At 43.1% G+C, this 26,443-nt stretch overlaps 1 protein-coding gene and 1 long non-coding RNA gene across 10 annotated transcripts in view; one reads left to right on the top strand and one right to left on the bottom strand.

Moving 5' to 3' along the window:
• Positions 1-26,443, bottom strand: part of GRIA3 (glutamate ionotropic receptor AMPA type subunit 3) — a 268,497-nt gene that overhangs the window by 127,559 nt on the left and 114,495 nt on the right. For all 7 annotated transcript variants that reach the window (XR_009257263.1, XM_058714193.1, XM_058714191.1 and 4 more), the window contains one exon: positions 5,901-6,088. Coding sequence is in view for 6 of the 7 variants with exons in the window: in XM_058714193.1 (XP_058570176.1) it covers positions 5,901-6,088 (188 nt within the window). In the remaining variant the exon portion in view is untranslated. The remainder of the gene's footprint in view (positions 1-5,900; positions 6,089-26,443) is intronic.
• LOC131502940 (uncharacterized) overlaps positions 1-26,443 on the top strand; it is a 160,530-nt gene that overhangs the window by 119,344 nt on the left and 14,743 nt on the right. For all 3 annotated transcript variants that reach the window (XR_009257264.1, XR_009257265.1, XR_009257266.1), the window contains exon 3: positions 25,009-25,152. This is a non-coding gene — a long non-coding RNA (uncharacterized LOC131502940). The remainder of the gene's footprint in view (positions 1-25,008; positions 25,153-26,443) is intronic.

The raw sequence follows: 26,443 nt of genomic DNA, 5'->3' as shown, positions 1-26,443 counted from the left end.
GCTGAAGTCTTAAACTCTGTTCTCATATGAAGACCTTAGGTTGGACGGATATCTCGGAAAATCCACGAAGACACGTATCTTATTTCATCTTCACAACACAGGAGGATTGCATGAAAGGAAGGGAGTGGAACCGTCTGTCAAGGTGCGAAAGTTGAGCCTCAAAGAAAGGAAGTCCACTTTCTTCGAAGTCATGCAAAAGAGAAGTAACAGAGCTAGGATTTGAAGGCACATCTATCCGATTCCCAGGCCGGTGTTTATTCACCTGTATGACAAACAAAACACTCCAAGAAGGGAGGCGGGCCCAGCTGTCTTAGGGGCTGGTAAGTCAGCGAAATGGTCTACGAGGAACATTGAAAGGAAGGGCTGGGGCAAAGCAAGGAGAAAACCCGGGGGGAAGAACTGGAGGGTACCACTGTGTGCTGAGAGGAGGGTGAGGCAAGGAGCAGGCCTGAGGCTGTATAACATTTGTAATTCGCTCGACCTCGGCCTAGCCATTTGCAACAGTGCTCTAATGACCCCGATCGCTCTACACACTTTGGAGTGAGCACTGTCTCCTTTGCGGTATAGCCTCATACTTTAGAAGGGCCCCTGATACTGTGTATCTTGCTTAAACTGTTACCTTTAGACACCTGACTGACTCTCTTGGATGTTTCATTTCTTAAAATGACTGTCTTTGAAGTGACAGTCAGAGTTCTCGACTGAAAGGAACGCAAAGGTTTGACCTGCTTCAGGATTCTGTCCTCAGGAAGTGGTGCCTTCACATCATCCACGATGAGGTGATTTTAGCCTGAAATATTTCCAGGGGATATTGTATATTCTGCACTTTTTCCCGGGAGTAGCACGTTGCCACATATTGGTTTGGGCCCTGCTAAGTTTGCATCTGCCATCATTCGAGCGGGGCTATGCTGAGATTTACCTTTGAATTATCGATGGAGAAAATAAGAACGTGCTAAAGACCGAAGGGCAGGGGGTGTTTAAATGTCTTTAAAGAGACAAGCTTTTAGCCATCCAATGGATGGGCAACTTAGGCAATATCCTTATCTATTCATTAAACCGAATCTATCAGGATATTTACTTGTCCACAGCCAGGATGGACTCGGAACACTTGTCCATTCTCGAAAACAATCTTAAAACTATTCTAGATTTGACTTTTCGCTACTTCGGAATGGCCTCACCTTCCTATAGCCTCCACTGGTGAGATTTTACGTGCTTCCAGTTTCCTCTCTCCTTGTACGGAGCCCTTGAATGCCGACTCTCTCTCTGGTCCTGGTGAAGCTCATTTGTGCTGGTACCTCAGGCAGGCAGAACGGTTGGTCAGTGCCCACTTTATGCGAACTCTTTCTACTTGGGGATGGTGATTAAACTGCCTCTTGGTTCTCTTTCACCAGGCTAAACAACCCCAGCTCCATTTAGCCTTTCCTCGTAGGGGCTATTTCCTAACGCCTTAATCATTTTTTGCTGCCGTTCTCTGGATCTTCTCCAGTTGCTTTGCAAGTGTTTTAAGATGTAACCTGAGGAGTAAGCCTAATCTAGGGTTTGGCTTCGGCTAAATATTTAACAAATTGCCTTAGAAATTGAGGGAGGTGGTTCAGTGTAGGGATAAGAGCACTGGACTAGGGGTCAGAAGACCTCGGTTTGTCCTTGTTTGGCCACTTACTAGGATTGAGCGGAGTGCCACATTTGGGTAAATCATCGTAATGTCTCTAAGCATCAATTTATCATCTGTAAATTTGGGATGGATGCATCTGCCCTGCCTACCTCCCGTAGCGAGGCTCAAAGAAGATAATGTATGTGAAAACACATCATTTAGTATCAAAGCACTATACAAACACTATGTGTCAGACACTTTTCTAAATGCTTTGCATATATTAAGTCATTAAGGTACACTTATCATTCCCATTTTACAACAGGAAATGGAGGCACAGAGAGTTGAGTAACTTGCCTCAGGTCACACAGCTAGTCAGTGACAGAAGCCAGGCAGATTGGCTCCAGAGTCCATGTTCTGAAACTCTCTGCTATGCTGCCTCTCCAAATAAACATTAGATGTCCAACAGAGCCGTATCGGTTTATGGAACCTGACTTTCAAAAGCAGTCCACAGGTATATGCTACTGGGAAGAAGGATCTACTCCATCATGGATAAGTAAGTCCATTAGAGACAACCTTTTCTTGTTTTTTTTTTTTAATTTAATGTTTTTATTTATATTTGAGAGAAACAGAGAGAGTGTGTGAGTGAGGGAGGGGCAGAGAGAGGGAGACACAGAATCCGAAGCAGGCTCCAGGCTCTGAGCCGTCAGCACAGAGCCCCCCGCGGGGCTCAAACCCACGGACTGTGAGATCATGACCTGAGCCAAAGTTGGATGCTTAACTGCCTGAGCCACCCAGGCACCCCAGAGAGGCAACCTTTTCAAAAGTGAGTGTTTAGACTGGTCATTGCATTAAGACAGCTGTCCACCCATGGGGAGGGCCTGATGAACACAATCTGGTTTTGGGAATGCCATGTCAGGTCAGATCAGTGGTTCATTTATCCTAGTACACCAAAATCTCCCTGTTTAGATTCACAATCTACAGTTTCTAAATATTCTCTATGAACCCTGACAATCTTTCGTGGCTTCATTTGTTTCTAGCTCTTGTTCTATGTGAATTCTTAGAGCTATAAATTTGGAATACTTTCCTTATAGTTCAACTGTTCAGGAGAGATATTAAAGACAGATTAGTACCTAATTGAGTCTTTTTTTTTTTTTTTTTTGCTGCTGCAGTCTGAAAGTTTGAAAGAGTTCAAAAAAGAGCTTTGGAAAGAAATGTTACAAGAATTTTTATTCACCCTGTAAGTGAACATTCACAGGGAAAATTAGAACCTATATCATGAAATGGGGAGGTTATGCTATATAACACTGTGTTGAAGACCTGTTTATATTTGAAAGTTGTACCATATTGAGGATTTTCCAGTCACACCCATGGGATATAGAGTATAATATGAAGTTTATGCCCAAATCAAATCTGTAGGGAATAGTGTTACAGTGATGTAACAGGCTCTTCGACCACACATAGTGGCATGAAGTATCATTTTATGGGAGATATAGAAGTTTCCTTTCATGAGGGACACCTGGGTGGCTCAGTCGGTTAAGCATCCGACTCTTGCTTTCGGCTCAGGTCATGATCTCATGGTCATGAGACTGAGCCCTGTGTCGGGCTCTGTGCTGACAGCGTGGAGCCTGCTTGGGATTCTCGCCCTCTCTCTTTGCTCTGCCCCGCTTCTGTACTCTCTCCCTCTCTCTCTCTCTCTCTCTGAAAATAAATAAATATAGATGAAAAAAGTTTCCTTTTATGAGAATAACCTCAAAGTTGAAGACACCTTTGGGGGATAGGGGCATCTTTTCTAAGAACTTAATACGAAGTGAATTATAAATGCTATCATCTAGCCAGGATCTGTATATGTGAATTATGAGAAGTTTGTTGAAAGAATGGTTAGAAACCAATGAGAAAAGCGACATCTCTCTATTTTAGCATTTAATTCATTTTTACAATGTTTCCTCTAAAGAAATATCATGTTGCATTCGTTGCTTAATGTAAATAATTTGCTCAATGCGAAATCTATCTTCACATAAAAAACAAATTATGGCAAATTCATGATATCATCAGAAAGAGGCTTGAGCCGAGAGCCACCATCTTAAACCTTTGCAGAAATGTGTGCTCTGATCATCTTATCATGTGGCTGCCAGCACTCGTTTTGCCTCTTTGTGGAAGCATAGCAAAATCACAACAGAAGTGACTTAAATGTGCTTGTGCGATATTCATGCATTCATCCGTCCATCCGTCCATCCACCTATCCGTCCAGCACTGTATGCCGGGTACTCTACCGGAGACACTGGAGACACGACTGTGAACAAGACAAACATGGCCCCTACCTCATAGTACTTAGGGCCTCATAGAAATCCCTTAAATGGCAGGAAAACAATCATGAGTTGACGGTTCTATAACGAGTCTTTGAAAGAGGGGGGGGGGGAAATAAGTGAAAAGAGCTCTTTAGCCTTACCTGGCTACTGCCAAAACGTTTCTTTGAACAATGTTCCCTAAAAAATTGTACAGGAAGCATTTTGAGGGATACTGTGGATGTGCAGACCAAGGAAAGGAAGATATAAAGTGATGCATGAAAAGAGAGAATGGGGTTTTTCAATAATGTTGGTGTAGTTTGCAGTACTAACGACTATTATTTTCTATGGCAGTGTATGTCTTTTGAAGCAATTATACCAACCATGTGAGGTAGAGCAAATTTTATTGTCCCCATCATGGAGATGAGAAAACTGAGGCATTGGTATTTTAATTGCCCAAGATCCCCAGAGCTACATAAAATTCGGAGTTCACCCACTGAGTTTTCTATGGCATCGTGCCAAAGAATCCCAGACTCCAGGGTAAGATTCTGTAAAACCCAGAAGACTTCATGGAATGCAAGATATTCAAGAAGCCAAAGTTCCTAATACAACAGAAGGAAAACAAAGTACAACCAGGGGGATGTTCCTGTGCTTTAGGCTATTAAGTAGGTCACCCACTAAAAGGCTATTTTGGTATAAATTTTAGAGGGCGTGTAGTGCCTACACCAACATCACTGACCTGATTCTTTGCTTTCAAGATCTAAGAAAATCAAAGGCTTTTTTTTTTTTTTTTTTTGAAGGGAGGGGTGGATCATTTGGGTAGCTCAAGAGAATGTTAGTTGGGAAATCTGATTTAGCCAGGCTATGCTCTAGATTTCCTGTGAGCTGTGATTCACTAGAGGTGATGCCGTTCTTAGGAAGGGGACAGCTTTGTGGCTTTGTATCTCTACGATGCAGGGTCAGCGATTTCTCTCTTCCTTCCTCTCTTTCTTTCTCCCTCTCTCCCTCCCTTTCTCCCTCCTTCTTTCCCCTCCTCTTCCCTTCCCTATTTTTTTTTTTTTTGCATTCTCTTCTTATGGGGGCATATCTGACAAATTGTTAATATTTAATTTGCTATAAAACTGCTTTCCCAGGCGATGGCTGCTCACTCTAATTTCAATCTCCGAAGCTATTTTGGCCCCCAGGTACGCTGGGATCGAATTAGAATGGAAATGTTTCCCCTACAGTTTTGTTTATGGCAACATAGGCACTTTGTTATTAACTGGAAAATTGAGACTTCCGAGGAAAATAATACACTTACATCACGTTTCACTTGGACTCTTTACTCCAAACAGAGTATCCATCTGGCTTACGGTGAAACATTTCTTCTAATATTTTTTAGTCTTAAGTTCAAATACCCGAGCTTTGTCACGTATGCATTTTGGCCCACTGAGTAGTATTTTCCCCTCAGTCTAAGTCTTTTTCAACTCGTTCACATTTTAAAAACCATAAACACTTTCCCCCCCTCTCACAAGCCGTCCTACTTCCACAACGGTCTACACATTCTCTCTGCCTCTCTCTGGAACCAGAGGGATATTCTGCAAAAAATCTCCACAAATTCGAACCCAGGGAATGCTGTCTTGACAATCTGCAACTAGGCCCCTGAAACAAAACCCTACCCTTCTGCCCTGCCTAATCCCTTGTCCGTCCCCTGCAGGGAGGAAGGCATGGAAAAAGAAGGGGATTACTTTGAAGCAGTCAGCTGTCCATGAAACAGAGGTGTAGAAGGGTGTGTTTATCTGATAGGTAGCATTAAATTGCAGAGACTTCCAGATTAATCATGGTATGCAATTTTCAACAGCTTAGATTTGCTTTTCTTTTCTTTTTTTCCCCCTGCAGCCACTGGGGAGGAAAAAAAGAGATTAGAGAGACTCTCAAAAACTGTTGGCAAATCTAGTCCGTTGGCTACTTAATTTATTAGCAGAGACGGGAACTGCCTGAGGTTGATGATTTAACATGTCGGCTGGGGGTGGAATAAATCTCCAACGTACCTGTTCCAAAATTGTGTTAATCCTTTCGACTTCACAGTCAATCAAGTATCGCTTTTCCTGCCTCCTGTCCATTTCTTCAATGATGCGCCTGAATTCTTGGACGTCCTTTATGTTTCCCACAGACCTTGCTGTCACTTGCCAGTTGTTTTGCACGGCTGCTTCCATGATCGCTTGGAGAATGGAAAATCCTGAAAGAAGGAAGAACAGTTACGATGATGTTTTTCTTTTTTAAAAATCTTCCTGTAGGTATTAAAGGTTCTACTGAGTTTCTATTACAGTCCATTGGGTCCCTTTGAATCATATCCACTGTGGAAAGCAGGCTTACTCATAATCCCAGCTTTACCCATCCACACAGTCGGCATGTCTATCTTGCTTTAAAAGAAGAATCTAGGGGCGCCTGGGTGGCTCAGTCGGTTAAGTGTCCGCGGTCAGCTCAGGTCATGATCTCACAGCTCGTGAGTTTGAGCCCCAGGTCGGGCTCTGTGCTGACCGCTCAGAGCCTGGAGCCTGCTTTGGATTCTGTGTCTGCCTCTCTCTCTGCCCCTCCCCCACTTGCACTCTGTCTCTCTTTCTCTCTCAAAAATAAATAAACATTAAAAAATTAAAAAAAAAAAAAGATTCTACAACTTGTGGGCACCAGGCTGGGCATTTATCAAGGCCAGACTTGAGCAATCACAGCTGAATTATAGTACCTAACTGTTTTTATTGACGTGCATGATCACACTATCTGTGGCCTGAATGCCAAAGCTTTTTCCTTGTTTCTGGCCTCAGTGTCTCCTGTTGCAGCTCATGTCTTTCATCTTCCACTAAACATTCTTTGGAATGAGAAATAGCTTCAGTAGGGAGGCGCCTGGGCGGCTCAGTAGGTTAAGCATCCAACTCTTGATTTTGGCTCAGGTCATGATCTCACGGTTTGTGTTAATGAGCCCTGCATTGGGTTCTGACCTGATAGCACAGGGCCTGCTTGGGATTCGCTCTCTGCCCCTCCCCTGCTCATGTTCTCTCTCTCTCTTTCTCTCTCTCGAAAATAAACAAATAAACTTACAAAAAAAGAAATAGCTTCGGTAGAGATAGAACCTTATTATAATATGGCTGATTCCTACATGGATATCACTATCCAACAAGATAAATTATGTCTCTCGAGTAAAATAACTCTAAGAAAACCTGACAAAGACAGTCTATAACAAAGATATCATACTGGTCCTTTGATCACAGTTTTATGAAAAAGTTCAATCATGTTAAGTCTTCCTGAGTTCTTCCCCTTTCTTAATGAAATTTACCAGGGATTCTTGGTTCCTTTTTAGTTAATTTACATCTGACAGCTATTACTACTAACACCCTGGATCTAGGCTGAATGGGAAAGACGGAAAAGATGTGATGCTAAGTTCTGGGTAACCCCGTAGGAGGTAGCGTTTGAGAAGTTGGGAGGAGCGGTGTATCTTAAAGTGGGAGCCACAGAACAGCACAGGGTTTTCCATGTTCTGGTCTTTTAGAGAACCGACATCTCTAACACGATATCATGACTTTATTTTTGCTTCTGGGAGGAATTCAGAATCTGAGTGTAATTTCGTCAAGTACAGACATCATTTTACTTGGATATGGTCAAAAGCAGCTCCCTTATTCCCATAAATTTAAATTGTTTTCCATTTCTATTTAGGTAATAACTAACAGAAATGGGTAATGGGAATGGTTTGCAAAGCCAGAACGATCTATGGCATGGCAATTTGGCCACTGGAGCAGTAGAGAACGGAAGATCTCGGTGCCCTTTGAACACATTCCAGGGCTTGTCCGATAGTGTAAGCAAGCTACGGTTGGGAATCTTCGTCACTGCACCAGAGAAAATGGTATTGACATTTGGAGAGCACGCTTCAGGGAGATGGCAGCAGTGACTCAGCCGGTCATTATGACTCCTTTGTGTGCTGGGTGTATGCAGGAAGAAGATCACAAATGAGACCCAAGCACTTGGTAATTTCCAAATGAGCAATTTCAGCACAGGAGCTCAAAATTACAGATCAGAGTAAATTACCATTGCTTTAAATGTTAATTCTTACTTTTTTTAAACCAACCACGCATATTTATTTCTCAGATTTACATTTTCGTGTGGGTTTTCTGTGTGCTCTCTGCTTCAGTGGGAGTTGAGGGCACATGGCGGGCCAAGGCATGGGATTAAGAAATAAAGAGGAAGAAGGAGATGAAAGTATTTGAAAATCTTTCTTAAGCACTGTACAATCAGGTCTCATTATTTTGAATCCTACTAATTAAGAATTTATGAAATTTGGCAAGGACTAGGTTGAATTTTACTTCTGTACGATTTACGAAGAAAGTATTGGCTAAATAATTAATAATGGAAAGGAAATTACATCAGGGAGTCTCTGATATGTTTAAACTTTTTCAAAGACCCTTTAGCAAAAGACAAGGAATTTCTGTGTATTGAGTCAAAATCTACATTCTTAAAATTTCTATTGGCTGATCCTATTCGGCCACTTGGGGTGACACAGATAGGTTTAGTCCCTTTTCCATGTGACGGTCCACATTTATTAAAGACAATTAACACATCTCCCCTTACTTTTCTTTTCTTCAGGCTGAAGATGTCCCAATACGACAGCATTTACTTTTATGACATGATGATAGGTTCCCTTCCTGTTGCGTCTCTCTCTCTTATGGATATTTGTCAGTATTTTATTGATCCTGTTAAATCAGATGTGATCTGACCAGTGTGGATGACAATGGGATTATTGGCCGCTCTGATATGGGCTGCTATTTTAGCAGCCTAGGATGGCTAATATTTGTAAATAGCCACATTATATTGTTCATTGATATCAAGCTGGGATTCAACTTAAGCATGTCGCTTCTCTCCATAATGACTGCTACGTAATGACTCAGCATCCAGGCCTCAACATTCACTCCACTGCAACCTGCTTTGATCTCCCTTTCTTTAATCCCTCACCTCCTACCAGTCTGTACTTCTCCCCTATGTTCACATTCACTCAAATCTGGAAGATGGTTTTGCACCTTTAGTCAGTATTCTCATTGTTACCTGCTCAAGGCAAATAGACCTGTATGTCTCATTTGCCCCTACCCTATAGACCTTTGTGAATGATTCTCTTCCCCCATGAAGCTTCCCTTACTGACTTCTCATTCATTTCTCCAGAGAGGAGTAGACCGGAATGCGAGGGTAATCAGTTACAAACAATAAAGAAGCCGACTGGAAGAACTGTATGACCGATGTTTAAAAATTCCAAATAAAACTGGATAAATTATAGTACAGATACCCGGAATGCTATGCTGCTGTCCAATCTCTATATAATAAAAGATTTATGCAATATTTTTTTCATATAGAAAAAAGCTGAAAATAGCACTTAGAGTGTAATTCTTTTTTTTATTAAAAAAAAAACCCAGGGGTGCCTGGGTGCCTCAGTTGGTTGAGCGTCCGACTTTGGCTCAGGTCACGATCTCGCGGTCGATGAGTTTGAGCCCCGCGTCGGGCTCTGTGCTGATGGCTCAGGGCCTGGAACCTGCTTTGGATTCTGTGTCTCCCTCTCTCTCTGCTCCTCCCCTGCTCATGCTCTGTCTCCCTCTGTCTCAAAAATAATATAACCATTAAGAATTTTTAAAAAAAACCCATATATTTGTATACGTATAGAAAGAAGTGCGAAGAATTGGCAATAGTTATTGCTGAGGTATAGGATTACAGAGAACCTCTACATGAACGGCCACTTATTTATGTTAATGTTCAACTGTTTCACAAGAAGCAGTATTATTTTCAGTAAGTACAAAAACAATAAAGATTAAAAAATATGACTCAACGCTGTCCTCTCAGAGCATAAGCTCCTGGAAGACGTGGATGACAGTCAAGTGTAGCTCTGCACGCGGTCCACTGCCACAAATAAGAGGCCTCTTAATAAACACCGATTTTATAGATCTTTTTATACTTTTGTTCTTTGAATCATGTGAGTGTCTTACCTACTCAAAAATTAAATAGAGAAAGCCACTGATTTTTTAATGAGCTGGAGGCCGGGGCCTCCTGGGCTATGAGCCTCGCTCCCGTTTTCTGAGGAAGTCAGAACCGTGGCTTCACACTGCAGAATCTTCTACCGTCGCAGAGTTTCCCTGTGTCAGCTCGAGCACGTGGCTGTGTACCGGAGAGCCCTGGGGGACGGTGCTCACCTCAGTTCCGTACGCGTCCGTGAGTAATCCCCCCAAAAAGCTTTTATTTGTTTTTGTACCTAATTTATTATAGTTTGGCTGTTCCCTGTTGCAGCTGCCCAAAGAGAGTAGATAGGAGTTTGAGGGAGAAAAAAAAAAAGAAAGAAAGAAAAGAGAAGTCTGTCTCTGGAGGCAGAGCAAAAGCAGGCGTTGGTGCTTGTAGGAGGTGAGGCGCTTAACAAAGCCTTGGCTTTGTAAAAATAAGCCTGCTGTTTTAGCAGCTTTAGAATTGTCCTCCACTCTGTGTGAGCTTTCGCAAGCCCAACTTCGTTAATACTGAAAGCGACTTTCGTTTGAGCAGCAAATTCTCTCGATTCCAGACCACTGTTGCTGTCCCCCTTCTTTCTCTTCCTCATTTGTAAAGACTAGGCGTGACCACATACGTGACTGGGCGAATGCTGGGTTGTCATCTGAGTTCAACCAGGAAAATGTAGGAGCATGACAGCAGAGGGGAGGCAAGGTGATGGTGGATGGAGAACCGGGCCACGGCTAATGACAGCCCAATCCTGGTTGTTGGGCTATTCTTGCTAAACAAGGAAGCCACTGTGGTAAAGGCTAGTGGGGCTGCTGTGCTGTACCACCCAGATCCCCTTCAGCACCAAAGGGCCTATTCCTTTAGTTTCTGGGAAGGTTGTTGGGTGAGGAGAGCTTCCCGGCTTCAGGTCCTGCTCCCTCCGCAGAGCGGCCTGCATCCAATGACTGCTCATTACAGGATATAAAGGCACAACCCCTTTAACCCAAATGGGATAACGCTCAAGGGCCATACCAACTTCAGAGCTCCCTGAAGGGTAGGCTGAGGCCTTGTTAGGACTGCACTGCCACCCATCTCCTCCTTCTGCTCAACCCTGCTTCCTCCTTTTTCTCTCCCCCGCCATGTCGGTAGTGAAGCCACACCCCAAGAAACTTTAGCATGCTGATCTCCACCTCAGAATCTGCTCCCAGGAATCCAGTCTGAGACTATTGGGTTGATCTCATGACAGGGGGGCAGAGACACGAGTCTCTCAAATCTACAACTGTCAAAATCATTTTCACAGGGGGAAAGAAGGTCAGGATTTTGTTCACTATACAAACGAAATGAAACACTGCTCCACTCCGAACAAATTTGGTACTTGATCTAAAAACAGAAGAATGACAAACTTGCCTGTCCTGTGTCCCATTCTCTCAGCATTCTGTCCTTTTCCAGGCGCCAGTGTAAGAACGGCCCGTGGCTTAATGTCTTACCCCTCCTGCTAACACAGCTGCATTTTAGCAGTGGCCTTCCCACAAGCAAATTTGGAAGGAAAGGAAAAGGACTGTTGAGCATCACCTTGGGGGCTGCCCATTCCATGAGGTCATTCGCATGATGACTCTGAAAGGTGGTGATGTGCTTAGTGGGCTTCAGACTGTGACATTTAACACACGAATAGCTGATAGCTGGTGGGTATCTTAGAGGCCAGTGGGGAATGGTGTCAGGTCCATCCTGCCTATGTTACCCAACTGAATTCAGCTGAGGAAAGTGTTACTCTGTTTTTCTGCGTCTTTTCTTACCTCTGTGGCTCTCCACTCTGGCCGCACATTACAATCACCTTGGGAGCTTTACAAAATGGCTGTCCAAGCTTCACCCTGGACCGATTGAATCACAAGTGGTTCCTGGGCTTTTCTTTATTTTATTTTAAATTCCCTGGGTGATTCTCACATACAGCCAGGGTTGAGAGCCGTTGACCTATTCTAATAGCGACCCAACACAATGAGGAATGTGGAAGTGGGTTTCTTTTCTTAGGTGTCCTTCATGACTGGAAGAAAGGTTCTGGGTGAGAAAAGTATGATCCAAGAAGGGATATTACCATCCAGAAACAAGCAACCAAAGGCACAGGATCAAGAGGGGAAGACTCAGGCCAGGGTTACGAATCGCATCTTCCTGTGGTAAATGAGGAATCTGCGAACACTGAGTATGTGGGAAGCAGACCCTAATGTATTCAGAACACTTTACGGATGTTTTTCTTCTTCTGGGGTAGCATCTGGGTTTTTCTTTCTAAGTATAAAATTAATATGTGTTCATTTTGGACATTTGAGAGGACACAAAAAATGTAAAAAAAAAATATGAGTATGGGTGACTCTTGTTCCTCAGGGATAACCACTGTTAACATTTGATATTTCTTTCTATTTTATTTTATTTTATTTAAAAAAATTTTTTTTTTCAACGTTTTTTATTTATTTTTGGGACAGAGAGAGACAGAGCATGAACGGGGGAGGCACAGAGAGAGAGGGAGACACAGAATCGGAAACAGGCTCCAGGCTCCGAGCCATCAGCCCAGAGCCCGACGCGGGGCTCGAACTCACGGACCGCGAGATCGTGACCTGGCTGAAGTCGGACGCTTAACCGACTGCGCCACCCAGGCGCCCCTATTTTATTTTATATAAACATACTGCATGCTCTTTTTTTTTTTTAGTAAAACAGATTGTACTATTTGTGTACTTGTCTTTAAAAGGCTAACATTATAAGGGCGGCTGGGTGGCTCAGTCGGTTAAGTGTCCAACTCTTGATCTTGGCTCAGGTCGTGATTTCTTGGTTTGTGAGATCGAGCCCAGCATCAGGCTCTGCACTGATAGCGCGGGCCAGCTTGGGATTTTCTCTCTCTGCCCCTCCCCCACTCATACTCTCTCCCACCTCTCAAAATAAATAAATAAATAAACTTAAAAAAACTAACATGATATCTTGAACATTGTCTTATGTTAGTCCATGTTTTCAAACATGGCTTTAATGGCTACATAATATTCCATCCCTTAGACATATTTAATTTTATTTAAACATTCTCCAGTATGAAAATTTCGATGGTTTCTTGTCACTCCCTACTACGAATAATGCTGTGATGACAGCATTCATACAGCATCTCTACTTATTTCCAGAGGATAAATGTCTAGAAGTAGGAATATCAGGCCAAACAGTTATGGACATTTTTAAGGCTTTTGATACATATTGCCAAATTGTCATTCAGAAAGGTTGTACCACTTTATGTCCCCATCAGCAGAATATGAGATTACTCGTCTCTCTTCACTTTTGTTAGCATTGAATAATACATGTGCCCATTTGATAAAGGGGTATAAAAAGATTCTCTTTCTTTTTGGCATTTCTCTGACTGTTAGTAAAGTTAATGACTTTTAAAACTTTTTGTGTCCATGTTTATTCCTTATTTTGAGAATTTCCCATTTATTTCCTTTGTTCAGATTCCTGCTGTGATATTGATGGCTTTCCTTTTCTTTCTTTTTGTTATTTTTTTAAAGTAGGCTCCATGCCCAACGTGGGGCTCGAACCCACAACCATGAGATAAAGAGTAGCATGCTCTACCAACTGAGCCAGCTAGGTGCCCCAATGGCTTTCTTATTGATTTACAAGAGTCTTAATATATTAATGATAAGTGTCTGTAACATATGTCACATATATTTTAATTCAGTTTATTTGACATGTAATGTTTTCTGTGACACATTTTAATTAACAGAAGTTTAACATTTTATGCAATTAATATTCTTGTACATCAGAAAATTATGTGGGGTGCCTGGGTGGCTCAGTCAGTTAAGCGACCGACTCTTGATTTTGGCTCAAGTCATGATCTCACGGTTTCGTGAGTTCAAGCCCCATGTTGGGCGCTATGTGCTGACTGTGAGGAGACTGCTTGGGATTCTCTCTCTCTCCCTCTCTCTCTGTCCCTCCCCCACTCATCTCTTTCCCCTCTCAAAAATAAATAAATAAACTTAAAAAATTGTGTGAGATGAAAGGAAGCAAATGAAAATTTCTCTTCTGCTCTTATTCCTGTGCTCACCTGGGCTTTAAACCCGAAACTTAGGTGAACCACTCTCTTCATTTCTTACATCTCTGGTCTCCATGGAATTTCAGATAAAATTATCTTGTATATTGTGGCAAAGTAAGTGAATGGGGGAAGCTACATATGGTACATGAAGGTGGTTTCTGAGATACAAGTGGAGAGCAGAAAAATAGAGGCAGAGGAAAGAGAGAGATGATAAGCCCAATTCAGTTATTTTGAGTTATATTTGGTCATATCTAAGAAATCTGATATTCAAAAATATGAGCTCAACTCCAACACTCCAGGGTATGATTATTCATATTACAAATGTACTTTTCTTTAAAAAGGATTCATGGAAAGATTCCTATAGTACATCTGAATCCACGTTTTGTTGTTTATTGTTGTTTGTTTTTGTTTTAATTTGACTGAAACACATTTGGTGTCCACCAAAATCAATATATTGATTGCCTAAATTTGAGATGCTAATGCAGAAACTCTTCTGTGTATGAGGAGCTCGAGATGGAAAGATCAAGAATCCCTCTGTGTTTGCATATGGATGTCAGTCTGTGGATTTTAGGGAACAGGATAAAAACAAATATTCACCCACGCCTGGCCCAATTTACCCTTAGTGAATTAAGATTTCCCTGAGGTCTTCATTCCTCATAACTGTGTTTGTTTAAGTTTCCCTTTAATTAAAAGCTGACCCTCAGCAAATCTTCTCTTCCTTGCACCTGCATTATTAGGATGGGACCTTAGCTAATTTGGGAGTCTGTGAACAGAAGGTCCCCCTCCTCCCCATGTCTCAGTTCCATATCCCTTTCTTCTTTCCCCATCTAAATCTTCCCTCACTCCAAATCAAACCCTTTACTCATACTAGACTGCCCATGGCAGATTAAAGCTTAATGGTGACCCCCTCCACGGAGAATTGGTGTTTTCAATCAGAATCAAAGACTGAACGTAAAGGGGCAAACTCTAATGGAGAAATTGTAGACAATAGTAAGTAGGAGGTATTGTTTGGCCGCCTGAAGGATTCCCGGCACTCAAATATCCCAGTCGAGGGGGTAACTACTGACCGACTGCTTGTCAAGTTTCGAGTTGGTTCTGACACTGGTGGTGCGTGTAATTCTGCCTTTCCATCTTTCTTTTGTGTCCCGAACTTTGTCTCCCTGCTGGCGAATCACATGGCTCTATTCTCATCATAAGCTGAGAAAGCATGCCCAAATAGATACGTCAGTATTGGGTAAAAGTAAACTTGGTTTGCATTGTCGGCTGAGAGGAAATTTGAAAGACCATCTGGAGTAGATTTGCTTAACGTCTGGAGAAAGCAGAACAGGCAAGCCTTCTGATCCTCAACCACACAAAGCCTGATATAAAAAAAAATAATACAGAAACAAAAGCAAAAATTAAAAAAAAAAGTGGGAATATATCAAACCAAAAAGCTTCTACACAGTGAAAGAAACCATCATCAAGATGAAAAGGCACCCTACTGAATAGAAAATTTTTGCAAATCATACATCCAACAAGGGATTCGTATCCAAAATATATAAAGAACCCTGACAACTCACCATCAACAAAAATAAACAACCCAATTAAAAAATGAGCAGAGGATCTGAATAGACATGTTTTTCAAAGAAGAAATACAAATGGCCAACAGGCGCATGAAAAGATGTTCAGCATGACTTGTTAGGGAAATGCAAACTGAAACCTCACCCTCTTAGAATGGCTCAATAAGATATCACCTTGCACTGGTTAGAATGGCTAGTATCAAAAAGACAAGAAATAAGTGTTGGAGTGGATGTGGAGGTAAAGGAACCCTTGTGCACTGTTGGTGCAAATGTAAATTGGTGCAGCCACCAATGGAGATTCCTCAAAAAATTAAAAATAGAAATACCGTATGAGCTAGTCATTCCACTTCTGGATATTTATCTAGAAAATATAAAAAGGCTGATTCAAAAAGATACATGCACTCCTATGGTCACTGCATCATTATTTATAATATCCAAGAAATGGAAACAACCTAAATGTCCATCAGTGGATGAATGGATAAAACATATATATATATATATATATATATACACACACAAAGGCTTCCCTTTGTACACAGTAGTTTATAGCTTACATTGTGGCCTGTGCCTAGGGAGAAGTAAGGTGGATTGACCCAGGTGGGACTTAAGCTCAGAAAATATGTGCTTGCATTCTATTAAGAAAAGATTTCTTATCAGGAGAGCGCTTATCTGGAAACATTCTTTGGCATTCTTAATTTTGAGAAAGCAAGGCTAAGCCAAACCTCTTAACATTTCTGAGCTTTGAGGGTCAGGTATGGGTGCTGGCTACCAGTAATAAGGAAAGGGGGTAGAAAATGAAGGCAGATTTATGTCAAAGATGAAAGGGGTCTGGATGTGATTGCAAAGGACTGAGGCCTATTCTGCCTGCAAGTGCAGAGATTTCTTGATCCTGATACTATTGGAAGGCTGTCAAAGGTAATATTACGGGCAAGCTTTCGCCTAGAGGATGCAGAAGGGCTAGAGATACAGTCCTGAGGACAACGGCGAGCATGCTTTTCCCTTGAGGGAAAAAAGTTCCCTTTGACTTAATCCTGTGGTCTAAAAACTGCTTTGGAAACACTGCAAGTGAGGTGTGCAAACTTACAAGGTAAATAAGTATTTTCACATGCCCTCTCATGCTAAAAAGAGAAACACACACATAAAAACGTCACGAAGATCAACTCGTTTTGATTAGTTGTTTTCTTTCCGTTGAGTTTTTCCAATGGGGATACGACGGTGGATGTAACAGTGTGAAGAAGGGTTACAGGCTAATGTTTCATCTTGTGCAGGCCTTGGGCTCCAGGAAGAGTGGCTGAATCTCGCCTGAACTGTAGAGAAGTTAGGTTGTCTGAGATGGCCAGGATTCTCCTAAGTCTCTTAGCATTCTCAAGTATTAGAGCCAGAATTTAGTGACAGCCCCAATCTCTTCCTTGTACGAATAGGAAACTGAAGTCCAGAGGGAGAAAATGGTTTTTCCAGTGGTGGATCCCAACTTGACCATGACCACAACCCTTTTCATGTTTTAACTTTCAATATTAATGTGAAGTGATGTTTCTGTTGTGTTTTTCTGGATAAAGATTCATTTTGGTATTGAGTAAAAGTGAATATTCAACAGGAAGGATGCCTAGGTGGCTGAGTTAAGCATCTGACTCTTGATTTTGGTTCAGGTCATGATCTCATGGTTTGTGAGTTCATGCCCCAAATCTGGCTCCATGCTGATTATGTGGAGCTTGCTTGGGATTTTCTCTCTCTCTCTCTCTCTCTCTCTCTCTCTCTCTCTCCTCTCCCTCTCTCTCTGTTCCCACTCATGCTATCTCTCTCTATCAAAGTAAGTAAATAAACTTAAAAAAACCCAACAGGAAAATCATTGTGGATATTCCTTGTAACTTTGCCTACAAGACTTCTGTGGCTTCCTTAAAGTCTCTGTTCCTCTTTTCTTCAATGCCTTTGCAGGGGGAAGCCAGAAATTCCACAAGTACGTTTGTGTATTAGAGCATAACTTCCTCCTCAGATCTAGCTGGGTCTCCCTCCCCTTTGGTACTGGGGCCCATTCTAATCTACACAGGCTTTGAAACTCATGGCTCGATTGACCTTTGCCTAATCACACCATCCTCATGCCGGCACAGCCGTCTCCAGACTCGTCCATCTCTAGTGCTTTACTCCGGCCGTCCCTCAACACCTAGAAAAGCCCCATTTCCATCGTGTAAACTGCTCATTCATCAAAACTCAGCTCACCACATATCTCATCAAACAGATCACCTGATTGAGACGGCAGGGGAAATCAGGGTTCTAAGCTCTCACGCCCAACTACTCTTAGCTTGAGAATCTTAGACCACAGACGGTGATGACTCTCTCTCAGGGGTTATGGTTGAATGCCACCTTTAAGTCATTGTTGGAATAATAGATACTTTCATATTTTCACGTATAAATACTTTACTCTCATTCCTCAGATTTTATTTCATGTTTAAAATTTTTTTAACGTTTACTCATCTTTGAGAGTCAGAGACAGAGCGTGAGGAGGGGAGGGGCCGAGAGAGGGAGACACGGAATCCGAAGCGGGCTCCGGGCTCCGAGCCGTCAGCACAGAGCCCGACGCGGGGCTCGAACCCAAGAACCGTGAGATCATGACCTGAGCCAAAGTCGGATGCTTAACCGACGGAGCCACTCAGGCACCCTCATTCCTCAGATTTTAAATTGAACTGCTTTTCCTTTCCCTGTAAAGTATGGGATAGGAGTATAAATTCACATTTACCGAATGCCTACTTTGGGATGGGCAGTGTGGTAAGCATTTCTATACATTATTACATCTAATCGTCCCAACAACGCTAAGCATAGGTAGTTCTTCCCAATTACCAGATGAGATCGGGCCTCGGAGAGGTACGTGTTTACAAATAAATGCACATAACTAGTAAACTTTGGAGCTGAGACTAATACCCGGGTTTGACTTCTAAGCTCAAACTGTCCTTTCTCTTCATCAGTGGCTGAAATTACTCCAATATGTGCAGTAGTTCAGGGAATATGGAGTCATACGTTGTCTATGTATTTCTCCATGACAGCGAGGGCTTTATTTTATTTTATTTTTTTTCAATATATGAAATCTATTGTCAAATTGGTTTCCATACAACACCCAGTGCTCATCCCAAAAGGTGCCCTCCTCGATACCCATCCCCCACCCTCCCCTCCCTCCCACCCCCCATCAACCCTCAGTTTGTTCTCAGTTTTTAACAGTCGACAGCGAGGGCTTTAGAACACATTGTTGTATAACTACCTGAAGACACCCTGGAATTTTTCAGGCCCACTAGGCTACTTACTGTGCCATCAACTGTAAGTGAATGCTTAACAGAAACACAGCCGGGGTTCTCTGGATAATGGCATATCGCTCATCAGTTAATCACCACCTTTGGAGTTGAGTTGGAGTTACTAGACTTGGGTGAGTTTTATCATGGCCCTTCCTTCTCACACTGTCTCAGATGCCCCCAGCCTCCAAAGCAGCTGGTTTTTTCCTGACTTCCCTATTTCTGTCAAATCTCCGAGTTAGCAAATCTGAGCGTTATCTTTGGTTCTGCCATTGCCCTGAGCAAACATGAAGTCAAATTAATTCATCCTTTCTGTGTCTTTGCCTTTCTTTACATTCCCATGATGGCCAGCTATTGTGAAGTTATTACTGGTAGTTGCTTGGGCTGTGGCAACAGTCCTTCCCCTTCCAGCCAAGCTGTTCGCTAAGACTGGCTTTAACGTTCTCATTCTTTTGATTGTGGAACAGCCATGCTCATTTTCAAAAATCTTCAAGTGTTTTTCTTTGCTCCTAGGATAAATTTCAGAGGAGGTATTATACATGTCTCTACTTCCTTGCAATCTAGGATTTTCCTTCTAAGAAAGTCTTGAGAGGTTCATTAAACTGGGTGAACTTGTGGTTGTTCCTTTCCCATTCTGGGACTCAGTTTCTTCAATATTCTATTTTGAGGGGTCCCTCAAGGACTATATAAATAGGTACTGTCAGACAGAATTTGGAGAGTGGATCAAGAACATTCTGTTCTGGGGCGCCTGGGTGGCTCACTCGGTGGAGCATCCAACTCTTGATTTTGGCTCAGGTCATGATCCCGGGTTTGTAAGACCAAGTCCCACATCAAACTCCACACTGAGCGTGGAGCCTGCTTAAGATTCTCTCTCCTTCTGCCCCTCTCCCCTGCTTGTGTTCTCTTTCTCTCAAATTATAATAATAAAAAGGATCATTCTATTTTGCTAATAGGCAAATGCAGGCTAGGACTTAGAGAAAAGGAAAGATAATCTGAAAGAGGGACAGTGAGAAAACATCTTTATAAAAATTTCTGTTCACTTACCCTCATTGTTCCTAATGAGCGTTTCACTTAGAAACGAACACGTTCACTCAAGCTGCGGGTGTGAAGTTAAGAGGTGCAAACAAAGCCAGCCCCACCATTAGGCCCAGCCTCTCGTGCCACAAATGGCACATATTACTAAGAAGGTTGGCTGGCCAACATGGAGGAAAAAGTATAGACCTGTGGACTAGAGGGAGGCTAATTGTCCCTAGCAACCATCAAAGTCATGGCCTTGGCTTCATTTAGCCGGGGGGACCTACCAAACTGAGCTAATGAGTCGCAAATGACAAACAACCGCGTGGCTATGACCGAATTTAGGAGTGCTTCAGCAAGCTAGAATCTGGAAGGCTTACGGAGGGAGAACCCTGAATCACTTACAGTTAAGATGCCGACTCTAGTGATGGACTGCTGGGAAACTGCGCTGGCTAGGAATTTATTTGAATAAAATGAATCTAATTAGGAACCATGTAGCTAGTCATCATAATGATTGGGTTAGAGGAGGGACTAGTCAACCATGCCCAAAAAGCTTCTGTGCTCACTGAGGCAAAGTGCTCAGTGACAGAACTTAACAAAATGGCTGAGTTCCTCTTGGCTGCAAATTTGAGCCCAGTGGCCAGTGTATTAGGTCTCTATGTGTCATTTTGAAGGAGAGGTGGAGTTGTAGGGTCCTATGCGGATGAAAGTATTTATTAAGTCCTCCAGGAGAGGCAAGTAACTGGCATAGGGGGGCAGGGCCAGTGGACAAGAGGAAAACAGTTAATGGTGAATATTTCTTTGGCTTGGAGACCCTACCAGAGCCAGCAATGGGTCAGTCCAGCAAGACCTGTTCCCAAGCGGCTACCGGGGAGTATAGGTTTGGGACCATTTGGGATCCTCAAATAAGCCTACTTTTAAAACCATCTTAAATTTGCCAGTGTGTTTTAAAACATTGCTTGACAAGCCCCTTAGGCCATAAAACATGTTTATATTTTGGATCAAAACCACATAATCACAATGCTCTGGAATCTTCTTAGGGAAATCTTCCCATCTGCAGTGTTTAGCTCTGCAAATATCAGTGTAATAGAGCATCCCCTAAACCAAATACAATGTTCTTCAAGGTTTATTTTGAGTAAAGAACCTAATCAGCAGCGATGCTAAAGAGGAAAGGATTCAGGAATTAGTTTAGGAAAGAAACAAGGCAGTGAATTTCTCCAGCAAATTTATGTTTTGACAACTCCAGGAGTTATACACCTTGTGCTTTAGAGGAGAAGTGGGCTTGCTCTGTCCAGCCCAGTATCAATGAAGTAATGACATCTGGGGCCTCCTCAAGGGGTACATTGCTCTCCACTGAGGAACTAAATGGTGCAAAAGGCATATTTCCCATGAACTCGAAGCTGTGGCAACTGCCCAGCTTAGCGGGCCCCACTTGGAGCGAAGATTGGTTTTTTTCAGCATGAAATAAATGGATTGTGCCTTGGATGATGTAGCTGCTTCCGTTGTCTTAGCCACTGATGCAGATCACAGCATGAGTGATGTGGCAGCAGCAGCCATCCGGAGCCACTGTGAAAGGAGATGCAATAAATGGAGTGGTTGGACCCAAAATGAGTTTGGCCTGCATGATTGGCTTCAGGAAGCAGGGCAGGTGCCCAGAAAGGCTTATTCACGTAACCCAGGTCCCAAGAATGATAGCCTATGCCAAGGTCCACATTTGCCACGCCCTCTGCACAGCTCTGGTTACACTAAAGTGTTGTTTTAGCCTCCATATGAAAGGATGCTATCGTGAACTGCCAAGAAGAGAGGTCACTATCTCTTACTCCAAGCGGTGCAGCTGGGTTAAACTCATTCAGAAGACGTTCTATGTTCTCGCTGCGTAAAGTACGGCCCCTGGATCGGCATATCAATGATAGAAGGCCCTAAACATGCTGTACTGCCATCTTTGCTACTTAAAGTATGGTTCATGGACCAGTTCTTGGCATCACCGAGGCTGCTTGTTAAAAATGCAGACTCTCGGGCCCCACCCCAGACTTAAATGAATTAGAATCTGCCTTTTGACAAGCTCCCCAGGTGATCTGTAAGCAGATCAGAATGGAAGAAGCGCTGGTCATTATTATATATCTACTGAGAACCGCACTTCGGCTGATTAACACAGATGGGTGATTCAGAAGGAAGGACAGCCTAGGCTTTGGTAGAGGTTATGGGTGGGAAGTGTAGGGCTAGGAGGGGACCAGAGCACGAACTGGCAAAGGCTGGAGGGTGACTCAATTGTTCAACCTAGGCCCAGGACAAGTCTCTTGACATTTATGCCGATGGCTCTATGATATACTGAGTAGCAAGTCAGGGTCTTCATCTACGGGGGATATTTCAAGGTTCCAACCAAGGTAGACCCGGGGAAAATCTTAGCATTACCAGGCTGGAAAGAACCCTTTACTACTCAGTCCAAATGGGCAGCCTAACCTCATCTATTACTCTGTCATCTTGCCTTTCCCATCAGCCATGGAGGCTCACAACAGGCTGCAGCCAGAGAGCTCTGGGCAGAAAGACTATAGAACACAGTGGCTTCCCTTACAGGCGTGAAGGGCTGCATGTAGGGGAGACCTTGGACTGAGTCGTGTAGTAACGAGGAACAAAAGACCCAGAGGACTATACCCAGGGCTATCTGCCTAGGCAGCACGGAAGCTGTAGATACTTGATGAGGAACTCTCGAAGCCGCTCAGAGGTGAGGTATGGGGAATTAACGCTACTAGACGGAGAACTGCAGCGTTGTTCCCTCTCAGTTGTGTCTCTGTCCTATGTGATAATGCTGCTATTGGATTCCAGTTTAGGAAATGCTCCTGAAGTTTTGCCTCCAGTGGTTGTTGCCAAAGAACAAATTCCACAAATCCCACATCAAATGCCACCCACTTGAAGGCATCCGTTTTTGGTCTCCTTGAACCCACCACAAAGTCCAGGCAACAATACAAAGAGATATGCTACCTACTATGAGCAATCCCCACAGCCCCAATTCCAACTTAGTCAGCCAGTTCTACGGAGCTCGGCAAAATTTGATAGCTGATGGGATGTTTACGTTGATGAAAACTCTGAAAGCAGTCCTAAAGGCATCCCAAGGTTGTTTCCAGGGTGAGGATGCTAGGAGGACTTTGTCCTGACTTTGCCTTGATGGCAGCTGCTTGGAGATGAAAGGCTTGTAAATGGTTTCCTGTCCCTAGAGCCCGACAGTCCCCTGTGCCATTTCAATTTACGCTTTCTGGATTGGAATAGAATGAACGAGCAGGGGAGGTTAATTATCCTAATTAGAAAAGAAGTGAAGTTATGGCCCTTCTAGGTCAGGCATTTGGACAAACCTCCCCCCTGGCTCCGAGCTTTGGGCATTAGCTCCTCACTTGAAAGCCAAAGGACACACAAAGCATCCTCCTCAGCCTTCTGCCAAAGTCCCTGGAGAAAGACACAGGAGAATTCTTTTCAGGAAATGGTGTGTGATCAGCCAGTGTCCCAGGGCCAGAGAGAGGGTTATCTGGAGGTGGCAGATATGTGGGCGCGGCTGGGTGAGCACAGGGGTTGAGCACAGGGGTGCGGGTCCACCCCCAGGCCTCGCAGCTCTGGAGAGCCAAGCAAGCTCAATGTAACTTGCTTGGAGTGTGGTCATCTCAAAAGGTACGCATCTTTCCCCGAGCCTCTTGATATCCTAGCTTCGGTCGGCCAAGGATGTTGGGATCTCTCTGACAGGCAAATTCCTCTGGTACTCTGCTGCTACTTCTTGGATCAGTATTTTGTTGTTGGATTTATTGAGTCCCAAATGCAATACCTCCTCTTCCTCCACTCTCAAGCACCATCTATTCTTTGAATAGAGCAACCTGCTTCCAGTACAGAACATGCTTTAGATGATGTGTGTGAACTTTCTTAGCACAGTGTCTGACACACAGTAGGTGCTCACTAAATGTTAGTTTACTCCTTTCCTTCCTACTAGAGAAGAGCGTGTCTGGTGCACAGTCTTAATCGTCACTCGTTCTGTTCTCTGAGCCTTGTACTTGATGTGTGATGTGATAGCGATTTGTGATCTGGTGACATAAAGGGAAACATAAAGCCTTAGATACAGCTAGAGTAGTAACTGTATAATATTAAAGATCAAACTGGCCAATTATTCAGACATACTCAACAGATATGTCTAGTGCTTGCCTTTGAATTATCCACATACCCAAGGGATGAATAAAAAAAAAGACCTTAAGCACCGTCTTTCAAAACAGGCCTCAGATTGTTGAATGATCAATTTGTGGGTCTATTACAATTTGCCTTATTCATACAGAATAGTCCAAGAGCATTAACATCAATGACTCCTAACAGAATGATAGAGCAAGTGGAGGTCTCAATAGACCATTTAATCTACCCAACCCTGCTTCCCCTGGCCTCCCATCTCCAGCCATTCTGTCGACCTGCTGGGTTATTTGCAATAGGGACACGGAATCCAAGGCGTGAATAGTACCGAATAGTGGCTACACTCAAATGCACTGGTAGTTAATTCTAGAATCTTTTTCGTACTTTATAACTGAATATGTGTCCGTATAACTGGATATGGGAATGAATTTAAATACAAAGGCCTGGTGCTATTAGAAATGTGAAACGGCCCCACTTTCTTATGCTTATCTCTTGTGCAGTTTGTACGCATGACTGTCTCCGTGCTCAGCTCCCAGACTTCTACAAAATATTCACCTCTGTAGAACTGCACTCCCCCAAATCTTCCCTAGTGCAGAGGGAGCGGCTGTCAGTCTTGAAGGATGAGTGGAAAGTGAACAGAGGACGTTTGATATATTGGGAAGAAAAGTAATGAAGAAAAATGGATGCTAATGGACAAACTCAAGAGCAGTATTGGCATTGAGGATAACCCACTCCTATAATTAGGCATGGGGAATGCAGGAGACATGTCTTCTGAAGTCTTGTTTATTTTTTGCTTGGCTCTGTTAGTTCCCAAGTTTTGGCATCGCGCCCCTTAGTAAGTGGAACCAGTCACCCTCCAGCGGTAAACTTTGGGTGGGCGTGGGTTCAAAATCAGATCATCTGGGATAAGCTCAGTTTGAAAGTAAGTTTCTCTTAGACTCCTAGAAGCCTAAGTCCCACGTTTGAGGACTGTGGCTCAGGCAAGCTTCTAGAGCAAGTTCTTCTTATGGGAAGAAGTATCCAGGTACTAGATTTGCCCGAGGGATGAGTTATGGCCTCAGAAATATTTATCATTGTAGAAATTTCAAGTTTTTTTTTCTTTCTGTCATTGAAGCTTTATATGATCACCGTTTAGGGGAAGAAGGACCGGAAGTACATTTGGACCTGCTGAGAGCTGGCAGAAAAAAATCTTAAGAAGATAAGGCATTTTTGTTAAGACTGCCACCAAATCCCAAGACTGCCTGTGGCATTATTGACAGTAAGTAAAATCATCTTTTTATTTATTTTATCTGATTTATTCCAAGACTCTCTTCTTGCCTTTCAATTAATAATGCAAACTTAATTTCAAACTAGCTCCAGGCCAGTAAAACCCTCTTGGAAGCAGTTGCCAAAACTTTCTTTCATTTAATTCTTTATTTAATAATTCCATGCTTGTCAGAGGGACTTGTGCTCTTACGTGGGAGTTGGCCTCATTGGCCTTCTTGAGGGTTGTCACCAAAAGGGCCCTGCTAGCCTTCACAGATGGGATCAGCAAAACCTCTGCCCCTAGTCAATGTGCGCTAATAGTCCTGAGACTGTGTCCCTGGCCTTTGGTACTTCAAAGGCATTGAATGACAGGGGGAGACTCAGAGGAACTGTTTTCCTTCGAGGGCAGGCCCTGCTAGAATTATGCACAGTGCCAGAGACGTAGAAGCCATGTTAAGAGATCCTAGAGATAAAATAATCATAGAATGTCAGAATGGAAAGGGACCTCAGATATCATCTACTTTAATGTTTTTATTTCATGGATGCACACACTAAGGGCCGGAGGGGAATGTGGCATGCTCAGAGGATGGGAAAGCCAGGAGGAGGGGGAAAGTGCCTTCCAGTAACGTGTATGGAATTTTCTGGGTATCCGAGTGCTTGACAGAAAGTCCTTGTGTTGGCATTATTGAAATGCTACAGAAAATATCTCTAATGCACACAAGTCCACTGTTCTTCCTCAACAAATATAACCAAGTGAATATTGTGGAATCCTTCTTGGTGCCCAAGGATCTTGCAATACCTCAGGGCCCTCGGTCTGAATGTACGTGTTCATTGCCCAGGACTATAGAAGTCGAAAGTGGACTTCTATAGTGGGCCAAATGTGTACTGACCCTGGTGCAGGAAATTGCCACTTGTACTAAATCTCTGATATCACCTGCTCTCGCTCTCTCTCTCTCTTTAAAATCGCTTCTTTCTTTCCTAAAAACTCTGGGTAGAAATTCTGGCTATTTGAAGATTCTGACCCATCAGACTCTGAATGATTGAGATTTTACTATAAAAAGATAGCTGAATGTTATTTTGGAACCTGAAATTAGGGCAGACACATTGTATGCCTTCACTGGATTCTCCTTGGGCTTAGCACTAAAACTGGAGCCTTTGGGTCATGGGAGATTCTCCCCACAGAGGAATGCCTGAAGCAAGCCAGGATGTTCCCGGGACATGGAACTCAGACAGCAGGGTAGAGGGGGTGAGATTGTGGGATCAAAGAACGTGGCATTATTGTGAAGAGTGGCACTAGACCAGTA

This window comes from Neofelis nebulosa, chromosome X, assembly GCF_028018385.1.
Source record: "Neofelis nebulosa isolate mNeoNeb1 chromosome X, mNeoNeb1.pri, whole genome shotgun sequence".
In the NCBI taxonomy this organism is placed as follows: domain Eukaryota; kingdom Metazoa; phylum Chordata; class Mammalia; order Carnivora; family Felidae; genus Neofelis; species Neofelis nebulosa.
The sequence above is the reverse complement of the archived record's forward strand: the minus strand, read 5'-3'. Positions and strand labels throughout refer to the sequence as shown.